Below are 17,882 nucleotides of genomic sequence, written 5' to 3'. Positions count from 1 at the left end.
GTTGTCCTTACTGATTGGTGGATAAATTCATCCACCAATAAAAAAATGCTGTCCAGAGTTCTGAACCCAAAAAAAGCTTAGATGCCTTTTTTTCAAATAGAGATAGCAAGAGAATGAAGAAAATTTGATAATAGGAGTAAATTAGAAAGTTGCTTAAAATTGCATGCTCTACCTGAATCACAAAAGAAAAAATTTGGGTTCAGTGTCCCTTTAAGACCAGAGCGGGACGGAAGAGGAAACGCTCATTGCCCCAATGACTGCCGTAGAGAACAGTTGTAATGTTGATACCAAACAGGTGACTGGATGCTGTCCGGAAAGTGCGATCCCAAGTCCCATCAAGGGTAGCATTGGCAGCTGTTTATCTCCTGTGTCTCTTAGAGGGGTTCCAACTGCGATCATCATAGCTGTAGGTTTTATAACCCCATGGTTCATTATCACACTGGGTGAAAAGGCCATGCGATCTTGTGAAGTGACGATGTCTTCTATAATTACCAGATCACTGCTGAGCATAGATATTATCTTCTTCTCTTTGCAAAACTGTAGGTTTAGTAGTGTCTGTATAGGGTGAGATGGCTCAAGTGAACTCCTTCACTTTTCGAATGTCTCTCCATGACAAACTACCTCCTCCAAAACATTCGGTTTTAATTTTCCAAATGTATTACACATTACTAGCATCCCATTTTCCTTGGCAAGTTTCCTCTGGAGGGGCCTGTAGACTCAAACTGGTCTCACTAAAGTTCTCCTTGTTATAGGAAGCCAGTTGAGCAGGACCTCTTTCCATACGTTGTTGCAGCATAACTTGGGATGAGCCTGATATGTCAAGTACCCCTTTCCATTCCGTCTCTAGTTGTATGCAGATTATGTAGCATGTTGTCTATTGCGTCCAGTAGCACATGGACATTTGTTGCCATTTTTATGCGGGGATAGGATTACATAACCCCATAAACTGGGTGGGTGGGGGTTATCGTGCAGTAGCCCTAGACCTACGCTCCACCACAAACACAGGACAAACTTCAAGAGCCGCAATACTGTTAGATCGCAGCTGGTTATAAGATGGCTCCCAGGCCTATGTAGTGGTTACCGCGTAGCTGTTCCAAAGAACATAGGCGAGATCACAATAAAATTCTCCACTCCTGGGATGTTTCATAACTCTGCAGGGTAAACTGCTATCAGAGATGTAGGTATGAAAAAACTAGCAGACTTTATCAGCTGAAAATAGCAGGAAAAAAAATAGTCTAGCACCCAGAGCTTCACTAAGACGCGTCTTGCCACAATGGAAGCAGGCTCCGCCCCCCAAAATTGGATAACTTTGACCAAAAATATTCTACTGCAGCTCATTTCAAATTCAAAGTAAGTGTTGTTGCCTTGTCTTTGTATCATGTATTTGATAATTATTCAGTTCTACTGTATGTAGTGGTACTTTAATATGGGAGCAACACCTAAAACTCCAAAAAAAAAGCTCAGCACAAGGGTGGAAATTTATTAGCAATTAAAGGGGCGGTATTCACCAATTTTCATATAGCTGCATGTAAACGACACTACTATAAAGAAGAATATGCACAGATACTAATATATAAATCCAGTATAAAACCTTTTAAAAACTTACTTAGAAGCTCCCACCCAATTTAGCACAGACATCAGTATGCATCTAAAACTTTGGGACTTGGTTGGGAATCTGAAAATCAGCACAATGTTTTTTAAAAATAATCAAAATTATACATTTTTACAAAAACATTTCCAAGTGGCCTATATAAATTGATCATCTATAAAACATTTATGCAAAGAAAAATCTAGTGTACAATGTCCCTTTAAAGGGTTAAATATATATATATATATATAAACTATTTAAATGTTTAACCCCTTAACGACCAAGGACGTACGCCACACGTCCTAAAAAAAAAATACAGTTAATGACCGAGGACGTGTGGCGTACGTCCTTGGTCTGGAAAGCAGCTGGAAGCGATCCTTCTCGCTTCCAGCTGCTTTCCGGTTATTGCAGTGATGCCTCAACATCGAGGCATCCTGCAATAACCCCCCTTGGCCATCCGATGCAGAGAGAGCCACTCTGTGGCCCTCTGTGTACCGGACATCGATGGCCTGTTTCGTTGGTTGGTGGGAGCCAGTCTGGGAGGCGGGTGGGCGGCCATCGATGGGCCGTATGATGTGGAGGGGGGCGGGATCGTGGGCGGGAACGCCGGGTGCGCGCGCGGGTGCGCGCGCGGGGGTAGGAAGCGGGTGGGAACCGCTACACTACAGAAAAATGATGGGAGAAAAGTGGCAGTGATTGCCAAATATATTTAAATATATGGAGATCTGAGAGATCTGGGAGGGGTGGTGGGTTGGTCTTTTGGGGGGGGGCAAGCTACACTACAGAAAATTATTTAAAAAAAAATAATAAAACATGTTTTACTATAAACTGGGTACTGGCAGACAGCTGCCAGTACCAAAGATGGCTACTAATAAGTTAGAGGGGGATGGGTAAAGAGCTGTTTGGGGGGTATCAGGGAGGTTGGGGGCTAAGGGGGGATCCTCCAGAGCAGCATATGTAAATATGCCTTTTTTTAATTTATTTTTTATCAAGGATAGCTTTTTTTTTTAGTACTGGCAGACTTTCTGCCAGTACTTAACATGGCGGGGACAATTGTGGGGTGGGGGAGGGAAGAGAGCTGTTTGGGAGGGATCAGGGGGTGTAATGTGTCAGGTGGGAGGCTGATCTCTACACTAAAGCTAAAATTAACCCTGCAAGCTCCCTACATGCTACCTAATTAACCCCTTCACTGCTAGCCATAATACACGTGTGATGCGCAGCGGCATTTAGCGGCCTTCTAATTACCAAAAATCAACGCCAAAGCCATGTATGTCTGCTATTTCTCAACAAAGGGGATCCCAGAGAAGCATTTACAACCATTTGTGCCATAATTGCACAAGCTGTTTGTAAATTATTTCAGTGAGAAACCTAAAATTGTGAAAAATTTTACTTTTTTTTTTATTTAATCGCATTTGGCGTTGAAATGGTGGCATGAAATATACCAAAATGGGCCTAGATCAATACTTAGGGTTGTCTACTACACTACAATAAAGCTAAAATTAACCCTACAAGCTCCCTACATGCTCCCTAATTAACCCCTTCATTGCTGGGCATAATACACGTGTGGTGCACAGTGGCATTTAGCGGCCTTCTAATTACCAAAAAGCAACACCAAATCCATATATGTCTGCTATTTATGAAAAAAGGGGATCACAGAGAAGCATTTACAACCATTTGTGCCATAATTGCACGAGCTGTTTGTAAGTAAATTCAGTGAGAAACCTAAAGTTTGTAACAAAATGTGTGAAAAAGTGAACAATTTTTTTTATTTGATTGCATTTGGCGGTGAAATGGTGGCATGAAATATACCAAAATGGGCCTAGATCAATACTTTGGGATGTCTTCTAAAAAAAAATATATACATGTCAAGGGATATTCAGGGATTCCTGGAAGATATCAGTGTTCCAATGTAACTAGCGCTAAGTTTGAAAAAAAGTGGTTTGGAAATAGCAAAGTGCTTCTTGTATTTATTGCCCTCTAACTTGCAAAAAAGCAAAGAAGATGTAAACATTGGGTATTTCTAAACTCAGGACAAAATTTAGAAACTATTTAGCACGGGTGTTTTTTGGTGGTTGCAGATATGTAACAGATTTTGGGGGTCAAAGTTAGAAAAAGTGTGTTTTTTTCAATTTTTTCCTCATATTTTATATTTTTTTTTATAGTAAATTATAAGATATGATGAAAATAATGGTATCTTTAGAAAGTCAATTTAATGGCGAGAAAAACGGTATATAATATGTGTGGGTACAGTAAATGAGTAAGAGTAAAATTACAGCTAAACACAAACACTGCAGAAATGTAAAAATAGCCTTGGTCCCAAACGGTCAGAAAATGGAAAAGTGCTGTGGTCATTAAGGGGTTAATGTCTGTAGTTTCATCCGCTTTATGCAACAAAAGAATGAAAATGCATGTTGTTGCAAAAAAACAACTGATTTTATAATTATATGTTATCACTACTTAAAATAAAATATACGGAAAATGATACAAATATAATTTATAATATAATTTATAAACCTTATTACATCATTTTCACAAGTACTTTATTTTTCAAACAGGTATAAGTTGTTATATGCATTATTATACAAGTATTTCATATTGTAATCAATTTGACATTTTCAGAATTCAACTATCCCCGACAAAGACAAAAATCAGAGTGCAAACTGCAACGGCTTTAGTGTTATTGCTTATGTACGAGAGATCGTGTCTCGACTATTTATTTTCCAGTATCAAAGTAAAGCGAAAGCAGTTCACCGGCAACAGTTTTGTCCAAGACTTGAACCCGTAGTCGTAAAACCAAGATGGCGGCGAACGATAGTGATGAAGATGAAGATTTTGTCACTTTTGGGAAACCTTTGGAACCTTATGAAGAAGGTAATGGCATTCCGAGTTTAAGTAAAAGTTATTTAGGTATGGAGTTTAGTGTCTGCATTATGCTTTTTGCTCTCAAAACCAGTGCGATGTCAACACTGCACCTTGTGATAATGGGAAAAGTATATTCTGACAGCTGCCTTTTAGTCTAGACCTTAGCTACATGTGAGACGTGGTGAAACCTGATTTAATTCTTCTGAATGTATTACTTCGTTCATACAATATTAATTTATTATACTAACTCGCAACACATGGATACAGTAAAGGGACTAATATGTGCGTCTGTGTTCCTAAAAAATAATAGAGGGATTCTGTCATTTTAATGACTGTGCACAATCTGATAATGGAAGTATATTGGAAAGTCTCTTAACTCCTTAAAGACCAGACCATTTTTCATGAAAGCTGGACAGATAGCTCAGCATGCTAAGGCACTGTGGCTGAGCTCTGTGGCAACCCAAGGGTTGCAGGTTCAATCCCCGGCGAGGTCCACATAGCCTTTCTGAGGTTGATAAAATGAGCTGTGCCATGAGACCCTTACTGGTGATTAGCTGTGCTTTACAAGTACCCTACAAGGGCTATTTTTACATTTCTGCCGTATTTGTGTTTAGCTGTAATTTTCCTCTTACTCATTTACTGTACCCACACATATATATTCTCGACATTAAATGGACTTTCTAAAGATACCATTATTTTCATCATATCTTATATTTTACTATTAAAAAATTATAAAATATGATGAAAAAACATGTTTATTCTATCTTTGACCCCAAGAATCTGTTACACATCTACAACCACCAAAAAACACCCATGCTAAATAGTTTCTAAATTTTGTCCTGACTTTAGAAATACCCAATGTTTACATGTTCTTTGCTTTTTTTTGCAAGTTATAGGGCAAAAAATACAAGTAGCACTTTTTTTTTAAATTAGAGGTTACATTGTAACACTGATATCTGTCAGGAATCCCTGATTATCCCTTGTCATGTATAGATATATTTTTTTTAGTAGACAACCCAAAGTATTGATCTAGGTCTAGTGCCATGTTGGTATATTTCATGCCACCATTTCATTGCCAAATGCGATCAAATAAAAAAATAAATTGTTAACTTTTTCACAAACTTTAGGTTTCTCACTGAAATTATTTACAAACAGCTTGTGCCATTATGGCACAAATGGTTGTAAATGCTTCTCTGGGATCCCCTTTTTTCAGAAATAGCAGATATATATGGCTTTGGCGTTGCTTTTTGGTAATTAGAAGGCCGCTAAATGCCTCTGTGCACCACATGTGTATTATGACCAGCAGTGAAGGGGTTAATTAGGTAGCTTGTAGGGTTAATTTTAGCTGTAGTGTAGTAGACAACCCAAAGTATTGATCTAGGCCAATTTAGGTATATTTCATGCCACCATTTCACCACCAAATGCGATAAAAAAAAATGTTCACTTTTCCACAAACTTGCCCAGCAGTTAAGGGGTTAATTAGATATGTTGTAGGGTTCATTTTAGCTTTAGTGTAGAGATCAGCCTCCCACCTGACACATCCCACCCCGTGATCCCTCTCAAACAGCTCTCTTCCCTCCCCCACCCCACAATTGTCCCCGACATCTTAAGTACTGGCAGAAAGTCTGCCAGTACTAAAATAAAAGGCTTTTTTTAATTTAAACCCCCCCCCCCCAACATATTCTGCTGTGTATGATCCCCCCCCCAAACAGCTCTCTAACCCTCTACCTTATTGTCCACCATCTTGGGTACCGGCAGCTGTCTGCCAGTACCCAGTTTGCATACAATTAGCCTTTTTTTTTTTTTTTTTTATATTTTATTTATCTGTAGTGTAGTTCCCCCCCCTCAATAACCATCCCCCACCCCCTCCCAGATCCCTTAGATAAAATTGTCCCCCCTTCTCTCTCCCTCCTTCCCTTTACACTTTGTTCCATAGTGTAGGGCTCCCGCCCCCCGTGCGTGCTCCCGGTATCCCCACACGTGATCCCGCCCCCCTCTGACGTGTTTACACCAGCAATGGCCGCCCATCGCCTCCCTGCAACGGCTCCCACCCACCAACGATCACACCATCGCTGGCCGTGGTAGAGAGGGCCACAGAGTGGCTCTCTCTGCATCAGTGTGTTAAAAAAAGGTATTGCAGTGATGCCTCAATAGCGAAGCATCATGGCAATACCTTGAAAACGTCTGGAAGTGATCAGGATCACATTTACCGCATGACACCCTTGACGACGCACAGGGTACGTCGTTGGTAGTTAATGACCAGTTTTTGTATGACGTACCCTGTACAACGTTGGTCTTTAAGCGGTTAAAATCGCATGCACTATCTGAATCTTGAAAGTTTAATTTTGACTTTAGTGTCCCTGTAAATTTACAATTGAAAAATAAAAAATCTCCATGATGCAGCTGATGAAAATATAGTAATTATTCTGTAAATTATACATTCTCTAATGTTCAAAACACGTTGCAAGTATGAAATTAAGATGTCTCACATTTATGTTTGTTCAATAGGATAATGCATCTGTTTACACAGTTATTAAAGGGCCATAATATTTGAAAAATTACATGTTCTAATCTGTATGAGCGTGCCATTTTATGACTATCAACCCCGCTCTGCTGTGTGTTTAACCCCTGCAGTGCAATACGTTTACAGGACAATTCAGATAGTTTTAATTAATATGGCAAGGTTGCTTTCATTTAAATGCATTGTTTCAATTCATGAAAAGCTGTCAGCTATTATGTTAATATAAAATATAATACTCTGACTGCCATTTTACCGAAAATCAGGATTTCATAGCTACTTATATTTATATTGCATTTAAGACTATAATAATCACTGGCTTGGTTGTGTTGCACAGTATGCTTTTCATATTGAGTGTCAGTGTGCCAGACCAATATTGCTTTTTTGTGTCATGTTAGTATCTGTTACATATATGATAAAGTTAAAGGGATAGTCTAGTCAAAATTGAACTTTCATGATTCAGATAAACTTTCTAATTTACTCCTATTATCATTTTTTCTTCTTCGTTCTCTTGGTATCTTTATTTGAAAACACAAAATGTAAGCTTAGTAGCCGGCCCATTTTTGGTTAAGCACCTGGCTAGCGCTTGCTGATTGGTGTCTAAATGTAGCCACCAATCAGCAAAAGCTACCCAGGGTTCTGAACCAAAAATAGGCCGGCTCCTAAGCTTATATAACAAGAGAACAAAGAAAAATTGATAATAGGAGTAAATTAGAAAGTTACTTAAAATTGCATACTCTATCTGAATCATGAAAGTTTAATTTTGACTAGACTATCCCTTTAAAACTAATTTATTTGGAATCTATTGTAGATTTGCTAGTACGTGATATTTGATTGGAATCCTGTACTGTTTTCTTCAATGAAGTGCTGATAAAAAGTTTGTAAGATATAAAAGATATAAAAAGCATACTTTTGGTTTCAGGAGAGCAGCCTAAGAAACCAATCCCTCTTCAGGATCAGACAGTCAAAGATGAGAAAGGCCGTTATAAACGTTTCCATGGTGCATTTATGGGAGGTTTCTCTGCGGGATATTTTAACACTGTTGGATCTAAGGAAGGTAAGTGTTTTCATTCTCACAATGAATATTGTTTTTACTTTAAAGAGTTCATTTGTATTAGTTTAACTTATTGTATTTATAAAAAAAAAAGTCACAATCAAATAAATCTTTAATTTATGTATTCTTTGCTTCAAAGTACTTTTTAAACAACTCTGGCCTGACTGTTTTTTTGTGTGATTAGGTTGGGCACCATCCACATTTGTTTCTTCACGTCAGGGGAGATCTGAAAAGTATGTTAGTCGCCCAGAAGATTTTATGGATGAAGAGGTAATTTATCAGACGACTCATGACATTGTTATTAAACAGAAATACTTTCAACTCATGACGTTGTTATTAACCCTTTCGTGACAGGGTTAAAGTGCCTACATCGGAACAACTGTTCCGATGTAGACAAATTGAAACTACGCAATCGTGCATACGATCGCGAGATTTCAATTATTGGATCGCATCTGGGGGGCGTCCCTACAATCCTAGGAACGCCCTCCAGACCGCGATTAAATCCCTGAAGCACAGAAGGCTTCAGGACAGCCGTTAGTTATGACGTTCCATTCCGTCATAACGGCTTTAAAGCCCAGTCTAATTATGACGGAATGGAACGGCATAACGGCTTTAAAAGGTTAAACAGAAATTCTTTATTTACTATTTTCTTGGCTTACCAATGAAGCTATTCACCTGATTAAAATCTGTTCCAAAATGAATGTGTAAAAATAATCATTACACCCTGCATTAGTTAAAGGGATATTAAACCATTTTTTTTTTTCTTTCATTATTCAGATAGAGCAGGCAACTTTCTAATTTACTCCTATTATCAATTTGTCTTCGTTCTCTTGGTATCTTTATTGAAAAAAACAGGAATGTATATGCTTAAGAGCCGGCTTATTTTTGGTTCAGAACATGGGTAGCGCTTTCTGATTGGTGGCTACTTTTTTCTGATTCCCTAGCATAGTTACAGAAAAATAAATAATATATGAAGTATTCTATGAAAATATTTAAATACGATCTCTGATTTTGATGTCTAGGCTTTTGTTCTTCACATACCTAGCTTGCAATTATGTTTCGGTGGGAAAGTAGAAAATTGTAATGTACACAAGAAATATGGATGGGAGTGATATTCCTATATAAATGATTTACTCAGTCTTTAGAGCTAAATTACATGAAAAGGGGCAAAAGAAATAATGAAAATATATGGCATAGTTGTTTCCTTATGCATAACTAAACATTTTATTTAAAAATCTCAAGGTGTTTACTGTCCCTTTTATATTACTTTAGATGCGTGCGTGGCTAGTACAATAGTCCTAGTTCACTTCAACTCACAGAGCTGGCTTTTCTGTCACGTTTCAGTAATTACTATACTACATTTACATTTCCCCCCCCCCCCTATAAATTAATCCTAGTTACTTCTTAAAGGGACATAAACAGTGCTCTTTTAGTTAACAAAATAAAATGTTAAATCAAAGTAAAAATAAAAAGAGATTGTGTTAAACAGAAACAACGTACTTGTTTTCTTGCTAAATGAGCACTTTGAAATTCTCAGTGTAGCGACTGCCGGCAGCTAGATAAAGGAGCTGATATAACAGAGCTTATCTTCTAGTGTCCTGTAAATTTTGCAGTTAAAGTCCTCTAATGAGCATGGGCAAGAAACTGCATCTATTGCAAGTGTCTACTAGCAACTACTTCAAAGGCAAAGTTACTCCTTTGCTTTCCTGTAGAGACCATGTCCCTCCTGTGGGGCTGTGACAGGAAGTAATAGACCCTGCAAAATTAAATTAAAAAAGTAGAAATAAAAGATAAAATCATTTTAAAATGATGAATAATACATATTACAAGGATTTCTGTTATGTATAACCCACTGCTTAGTGGCGTTTACGCTCTGTTTGAATTCTTCCTTACCACGCTAATGTCTTGCCATATTATTTTTATATTCAGGATCTTGGGGAATTTGGAATAGCACCAAATGAAATTATGACCACAGATGATTTTGCATCAAAAACCAAAGACAGCATAAAGGAAAAGGCCAGAGAGCTCGCATCAGTGACTACACCTATACCTGGAGCAACAATTCTGGAAGATTTAATAGCACCAGCAAAGTAAGAGAAAAAAGCTTTGAGAATTCTACTTTGTTTGGAAAAAATGTCAATTGTTTTGAATGATATTCCTGACACTAACTAACTAGTTTCCAGTGTTAAGTTTTCCTTTTCAGTAGATATAATTTAGTTTCTAAATTAGGGCTAATCTCAAATGTAACTGCTTTACAATTATATAGCTTTTTGTTTTGTAATATAGCTACTACCGATTAGAGATCTTTAGAAATGTTAAAATTACACAAAATGATGAAGGCATCTTATATGTGAAATAGACTAATGCATAGTGTTACTTTTTTGCCTCTTAGAAAATATTTGCTATTCTCTATATTGGACTAAAGGTAGGCCCTTGATTATTGTAATAACTTGATAACCCCTGTGGCATTAAAGGGATAGGAAAGTCAAAATTAAACTTGCATGATTCAGATAGAGCATGTCATTTTAAGACACTTTTAACTTCACTTCTATTTTCAATTGTGCTTCATTCTCTTGGTATCCCTTGTTGAAAAATAATACACAGTGGGAGCTAGCTGCTGATTGGTGCCTGCACACATTTGTCTCTTGTTATTGGCTAACTAGATGTTTGTCTAGCTGCCATAGTGCAATGCTGTTCTTTCAGCAAAGGATAAGAAGAGAAAGAAGCAAATTTGATAATAGAAGTAAATTTAAAAGTTGTTCTATCCAAATCATGGAAGAAAACATTTGTGTTTCCTGCCCCTTTAAGTATATACAGGAAAATTTGATGCAATGAGTATTGAGGCGCAGTAATAGGGTATTGAGAAATAAGGTTCCATCGGTCCATTTCTACTTTTAACATAGGAGAAAAAAATTATCTTATTAAAATGCATTTTATTATAAAATTACCAGAAGAAATTATCTGTGAAAAATGTTTACTAAGATGAAGCTTGGAACCATAAACATCAGAAACTGTCCAATGAAGTTGGTGCATAATCTACTGCAGTGGTATACCGATATATTTTTTTTAGTAGCCAACTCAAGGTGTTGATCCAGGCCCATTTTGGTCTATTTCAAGCCACTGTTTCGCCGCTAAATGTGATCATATTAAAAAAAATTGTAACTTTTTCACGAACTTTGGGTTCTCACTGAAATTATTTATACACAACTACTGCAGTCATAAGACAAATGGTTGTAAAAGCTTCTCTGTGGTCCCCTTTGTTCAGAAATTACCCTTGCATCTGACACCTCCCACCCCCTGATCTCTCCCAAACAGCTCTCCTCTCTCCCTCTCCCCCCACTGGTCACAACCATCTTAGGTACTGACAGTCTGCCAGTGTGCATTTTTAGTGCTTTTTAAAAAAATAAAAAAATATTTATGTATCCTTCCCCCCTCTCACTAGGTGCCAGTACCCATGTTATAGAATATTTTTTTCCCATTTATTATTAATAAAAAATATGTTTGTGTAGTGATTCCTGCTATGCACTGCCTGCCCACCTCCCTTATCTCCCACGACAACACCGCAAGCTGATGGACAGTGACACAGTGTGTCACTGTCTGCATGGGCGATCTGTTTTTATATAGTAAAGAGAGCACGATCATCGCTTCCTTTCCATATGAAAGCTTATGCTTTCTGCCTCTGGCTGCGGTCTTAGCTGTCACAGCTGACAGCCGGGACCGCAGCATGAGGCAGAAGGTTGGACATAGGTACTATGTCAACAGGGTACGCTGAGCAAAGTACCCTTTGACGTACTACCTACATCCAATAGGCACAAGGGGTTAAACACCCTTTGCATAATATATCTCTCAATGTATAAGTACAAGAATAAGTAATGGTTTAAGGACAAGACAAATAATATAAAGTTTAAAGCTGATAAAACTGTTAAATTAATAGGACAGCAGCGCTACATAAAGTCTAATAATCCTTTGAAAACTGGGTGGAGCAAGTGGCTCTTATCTTTTATGAACCCTATAAAATAAAAGATCACCCTTTTTTACTGTGTTTTACTACTTGTGTTATGGGCAGGATAACGATTGGTGTTCAGTTGTTACGCCAAATGGGCTGGAAAGAAGGACAAGGAGTGGGGCCTCGCACAAAAAGGAAAGCACGTAAACAGAAGCCTGGTATGTGAAGCTGGAATTTGACATCGTAATAGAGAAATGGAATGCTCTGGGTGGAACAGCTGAATTGCTAGCATTCCCAGCAAGCACAGTGTGCATTGTTACTGGATATATGAGCATTATAAAAAATTATAGAAGATAAGAAAATGCTTATAGAGCATACTTAAAATTAGCGGTTTGTTTTAGTGCTTAACAAATTAAGTTTACATCTAGGTTGAAATAGTGTTCAAATTCTTCTCTGAGATGCTGTTAAAATTTAAATGAAATATAAATATCTCACTTATATTTGCATCTCTTAAAGGGCCAATACATTCGTACATTGTCAGCCATTCATTTAGATAACATTTTCTTGTACTGAATAAAACAACTTCTTGTTGTCATGATTATTTAGGTCTTATACCACCAACAGAGTTGAGAGAGTTGTCCTTATCAACCAATGAGCAATCTGCTTACTTTTTTTTTATCTCCCAAAAAAAAGAAATGTTCGTATCCTAAAAGCATCTGTTCTTTTTAAATTTATTTAAATGCCAATGTCATGTCCTTTGAAAATCTAACCTAGATATATTACATTTTATGAATTCTAAAAACTGTGAGCAGTTTAGTTTAGCTGTGGAAAATGTTTTTAATTTCCAAATTCCAGTAATAACATAATGCTACCAGTTGTTATAGGATTTATGTTTTTTTTTTTTCTTTCTTTCTGCACTTTTTCCAGAAAGTGGAGTCAAATTGTACGGATGTGCCTTACCCCGAGCAGGTTCTGAGGAATCAGAGGTATGTATGTCCCACATTGAAGTCCTAAGATGATATTGCCTTCTTTAAAAAAAAATGTATTGTGTGTGTGAGCAAGAAATATGTGAATTTGTTTTATGGCAGGAAGATGATGATGATGAATACCTGCCTGAGAATGTAACATTTGCCCCCAAAGATGTGATCCCTATTGACTTTGCCGTAAAAGATAATGTTCACGGTTTGGGCTACAGAGGCCTAGATCCTCGGCAAGCATTGTTTGGTTCTTTTGACTCACGCGTCAACCTATTCACTGATGGATCTGAAAGGACCAGCAACCTTCTCGGTGATTTGCGGCACAGCAAGGGTAGAAAAGTTGGAATATCTGGACAGGTAAATATTTGTTTAAATTATCTTGCATTTATTATATGTTGTCATTCTCCAGAACTTGAATGCTTAATTCTAGATTTCCTTACAAGCATAGCCCTTTATGATCAACTGTGGGTTATTTGTTCGGCAAACCACCTGTATTTTTCACATTAATGCTTTTTGTTAGTGGGTTCACAAGTTTTTAGCTGACCCTTTCCCACAATTACAGGTTTTATTTAGGCATGTTTTAACCATATCAGTATTATGCTTCAGGAATTTAAACTTTATTGCTTATTTCTCCACCTTTCAACCATCCAGTGCATGGGGCAGGTAAGTCAAAAATAAACTTTCATGATTCAGATAGTGTGCAATTATAACCAACGTTCCAATTTTCTTCTTTTCTCTAATTTACTTTGTGCTCTTGGTATCCTTTGTTGAAAATCATACCTAGGTAGGCTCAGGAACTAGCTACTGATTGGTGGCTGCACATATATGCCTCTTGTCGTCATTGGCTCACATGATATGTTCACCTTACTCCCAGTAATGCATTGCTGCTCCTTCAAAAAAGGATACCAAGAATTAAAGTTGATAATAGAAATAAATCGGAATGTTGCTTAAAATTTATACCTGAATCATGAAATAGAAATTTAGGCTATCATTTGCCATTTATGTGTAGTGTAAAAACTTTACAATACGCTCCCCCTTTTCCTGTCATTTTTGTCTGACAATGTGTGGGCTTTCCAGATCTGAGAACTGGAATGGAATCTTGGTGAGGTTTGGACAGTCCCAGGTTTCATTTGTAAAATCTAAACAAAATAAGAGAGAAGGACAGGGGGGTATATCTTCAAAATCAGGGCAACCTCTCATGCTGTGGGGAAATGTGGAGGCCTTGCTCTCTACCAATCAAAAACAAAAACATTTCTAGAAAAATATAATAAAGTTTTTATACTCCTTTTGTCTACAATGCAATACGTTCCACTACCTCTTTATTGCATTTCCTATTTGCAATGACCTTTGGTTTATATTTTAGGCAAACAGATAAATTGAGGAAGAGGGTGGAAGAAAACCTAAATATGCTCAGGGTTTGTGTACATTCATTGGCCAATTTATGTAATAGTTGACCAATAATTGCATTTAAAAAAAAAAAAAAAAAAAAAGATCACTGGGAATTTCTAGACCTGTATTTTTCAGACTTTTTAAATTATGGTTTTAGATTAAAAAATATATTTAACTTGCATGTCCAAAATAGGACATCCATTTTATCTTTTGCTTTAAAAAAAACAAAAAGCAAAATTAGGATAAATTGATCACACTATGGGGAAAAAATGAACATTATACTACCTACCTTTTCTACCTTAGGCTTTTGGTGTAGGTGCCCTGGAAGATGAAGATGATGATATATATGGGACAGTTTCACTGTCCAAATATGATACAGTTGTAAGAGAGGAGGAGAGTGGTGATGGGCTTTTTGGATGGACTGCTCCCAAGGAATACAAGAATAACAAAGGTAATGACTGTCATGTCCTTCTTTTTTTTTTTTTTTTAATTAACAACGCAAAAACAAAAGGTAATATTAAAGCTAAGAAGGCATAGAGATTAATTGTACTTTTGCTTAATAGATTAATTGATTCCCGTCTCCCATAGTACACAGTTATACATCTCCTCTGTAATGTGAAAAAAATCTTGTTAAAGGGACATTAAAGCCAAAATTATACTTCACTGATTAAAATAGAGCAAGCAATTCCAAAAATCTTTTTATATGCACTCTGTTTACAATTTATACTTTATATGTGTTTGTGATTGGCTAATGGCACTCACAGGGGGAGGGGCAATGGCAGTAAATCAATTTGTCAGAAAAAAAATGTATTACTCATTTAAAATTCAGAGTAAGTGCTATTGCAGTCTTATTGTTATGCATTTCTACTTTATTTAAAGGTCCTATAAAATGAATGTTACATTGTTTTGCACAAATAGTATAAAAGGAGAGCTCACTTTATAGTACAGTAAACATTTTATATTTAATCTCAGTTGACCCTTTTACAAGATTCCTCACAAACTAAAACTTTTATTAATACTGTTAGGTGTTGGCCATTTACAATACAAATACTGTTCTGCAGTCTGAGAATATCATCTTATGTTTTCATGATTTATACATTTAAACAATTTTATTGCTTGTGTTACATAAAGGAGTGATCACCAAAACGCATGTCTTTCAGTTTTCTGGGTGGTAGTGTGTGTTGTGCTTTGTTAATCTGGGTGGGGTGCTGGGGTTTTTCCCTTTGTACTTCCATTGTTTTTCCATATAAAGCCTGGACACTTTTCAGTCGCTAAGTTCTTTTGTTCCCTCCCCTGATATCTTTTGATGCAGTCTAATTTTTTTCTGCATTGTGCCAAGTACTTGAATCAATAAAGGTGTGCCATCGTTATGTTTGTATAGTTGTGGGCAGCACAAGGGAGCTCTGCCATTACTGAATATGTGTTTGTAATGTATATGTGTTTGCTCAACCTCAGCTAGCCAAAAATGTAGTTTACAATTACTGATAATTTTAGGTCTTTGAAATACTTGCTTTGAAAAAGTTTTCTTTTTAGTCTTATTATATTTTAATTATTTCGACTCATTGCCCACCAAAAAACACACATGTATATGTGTGTGTGTATGTATATATCGATACTAGCTGTTGCTTGCAACTTTGCTCGCATGGATTTTGATTGGTAAAACATAGCGAAAAACCTGACTACTTGCAATGACATATTCCCTCATGTGTGTGCCCGTTCGGGTTGCACACTTGCTACATGAACTTCTTGAGTTTTCGTTAATTCTCTGTGTGTCTAAATACCAATTTCTTTTACAAGATACGTTGAGTCCACGGATTTCATCCTTACTTACTTACTGGTCAGCAGGAGGAGGCAAAGAGCTCCACAGCAGAGCTGTATAAATAGCTCCTCCCTTCCCTTGCAACCCAGTAATTCTCTTTGCCTGTGTTAGTTAGATAGGAGATGGCAAAGTGAGGTGTTAGTAAAGATTCTTCAATCAAGTGTTTATTATTTTCTAAAGTGGTACCACTGAGTGCTACTTTGTGCTAGGGTGTAGCCTAGACCAAATCAGTCTCTTCCATAACAAAAGAGAAGCATTTGGTGGCTTTGAAGCAATGGGAACTGGTGGGACATAATTCTCACTGCGCCTCCCATGTACTGTTGCTGCCCTATTCAGGGAAAAATCTGAGGGATTTGGCTCAGTATTTCCCTTTGTTGTCCTCAGGTCCATGTGAGCAGTAGGATTTCACACACCTGGGAGCTGCCTTTGCTGTCGGCAGATGGGGGAGGTAAGTGCCATTTTTATTTCTGGGCCGATAAAAGCCCTTAGAGAAGAACTGCAATGTGGCCACTCTTATTGTGATTGCAAGCCCTTAGAGAAAGAGATGGGTTTTTCACTCAGGTATGTTCTGCTTTGGACAGCACATGTATGACCTTTTAAGAAGACCTAACCTCCCGGCGGTTTAATTCACTACATGCCGCCTGGGAGAGGACTATTATTCCCCTAGACGGGATATTTGACTCAGGGCCAATTTTCTTCCCTATGTTTTAAAATAAGGGCACCCACACTTGGTTTAACAAAGTATGTTGTTCGTGACATAAAATTGTTTTGGGGACTGTTAGCGCCTTTTTTCACTTTATTATGTGCTTTATCTATCTCCCGGCGGTTACAGAACAAAATGCCGACCGGGAGTTGGTTACAGGCCTAGCTTCTGATACGCCCATGAAGGGCGGTACTTGGAGGCGTTCCTTTCAATTGCGTGCCTTTTTGTGCCTAGGTGTTATCTGTTGCGTGTATACTCACACTGTTGCTCATCTCACGTCGGTTCAATAAAGGTACTACGTACCGACCGGGAAATGACTGTATAGTGCATTCTGTGTACGCCCATGAAGGGCGGTCCTGCAGGAGTCTTTTTACATTGAACCCACACTTATACTCATTTCCCGGCGGTTCAGTAGTTCTACATACCGGCCGGGAGCTGCATTATGTCTACACACAGTGTTATTATGGAGTATCGTGCCCTGTTTCCCCTCTCGTTATGGATCGTTTTGATAAGGATCCTAGGAGATTTTTTCCCCTGTATGAGACGCAAATGTACTCTAACACACACAAAAAGATCCTTATACAGTCTTTGTGTTGCGGTGGTGCCCCGATTGAGGTTCATGCTACTTAGAGGGGCATTCTACTGAGGGGTATTGCTAAACTAGCAATGGTGTTTATGCGGTTTTGGCTCTATTTATTGCAAAGTCTTAAAAAGGAAAAATGTTGCCCTTTTAACATTTAAAGAAACTGTACAGTTTTTTTGTGGGGTCCCTTTTATTTGATACTTTATTGATTTTTATTTTTGTCTGGTGTCACCGGCCAATCCTTTCCACATTTTCTACCTATAGTGTCTGCAATTATTGTTTGCCTACTGGCAGTACTCTGCGGTTCCTTGCTTAGACATTGCTTTGAGGTTCTTACCAATGTCTGGTTACAGCAATTTTATATTAATATTACTCTGGTTCTGCATGACAGAAATAAGATGCTCTTTTATATTTTAAAGAGACAGTACAATTTTTGGTGTGAA

General features: G+C 37.6%; 1 protein-coding gene across 1 annotated transcript in view; it reads left to right on the top strand.

The window, feature by feature from the left end:
* Positions 1 to 4,373: 4,373 nt before the first annotated feature.
* Positions 4,374 to 17,882, top strand: part of GPATCH1 (G-patch domain containing 1) — a 198,769-nt gene continuing 185,260 nt past the window's right edge. The window contains exons 1-8 of the mRNA XM_053701540.1: positions 4,374 to 4,459; positions 7,891 to 8,025; positions 8,207 to 8,292; positions 9,952 to 10,112; positions 12,089 to 12,186; positions 12,896 to 12,954; positions 13,057 to 13,302; positions 14,638 to 14,785. Of these exons, the coding sequence (XP_053557515.1) occupies positions 4,387 to 4,459; positions 7,891 to 8,025; positions 8,207 to 8,292; positions 9,952 to 10,112; positions 12,089 to 12,186; positions 12,896 to 12,954; positions 13,057 to 13,302; positions 14,638 to 14,785 (1,006 nt within the window). The 5' untranslated portion in view covers positions 4,374 to 4,386. The remainder of the gene's footprint in view (positions 4,460 to 7,890; positions 8,026 to 8,206; positions 8,293 to 9,951; positions 10,113 to 12,088; positions 12,187 to 12,895; positions 12,955 to 13,056; positions 13,303 to 14,637; positions 14,786 to 17,882) is intronic.

Source organism: Bombina bombina, chromosome 1 (assembly GCF_027579735.1).
Source record: "Bombina bombina isolate aBomBom1 chromosome 1, aBomBom1.pri, whole genome shotgun sequence".
NCBI classification, from domain to species: Eukaryota; Metazoa; Chordata; class Amphibia; order Anura; family Bombinatoridae; genus Bombina; species Bombina bombina.
The sequence above is the reverse complement of the archived record's forward strand: the minus strand, read 5'-3'. Positions and strand labels throughout refer to the sequence as shown.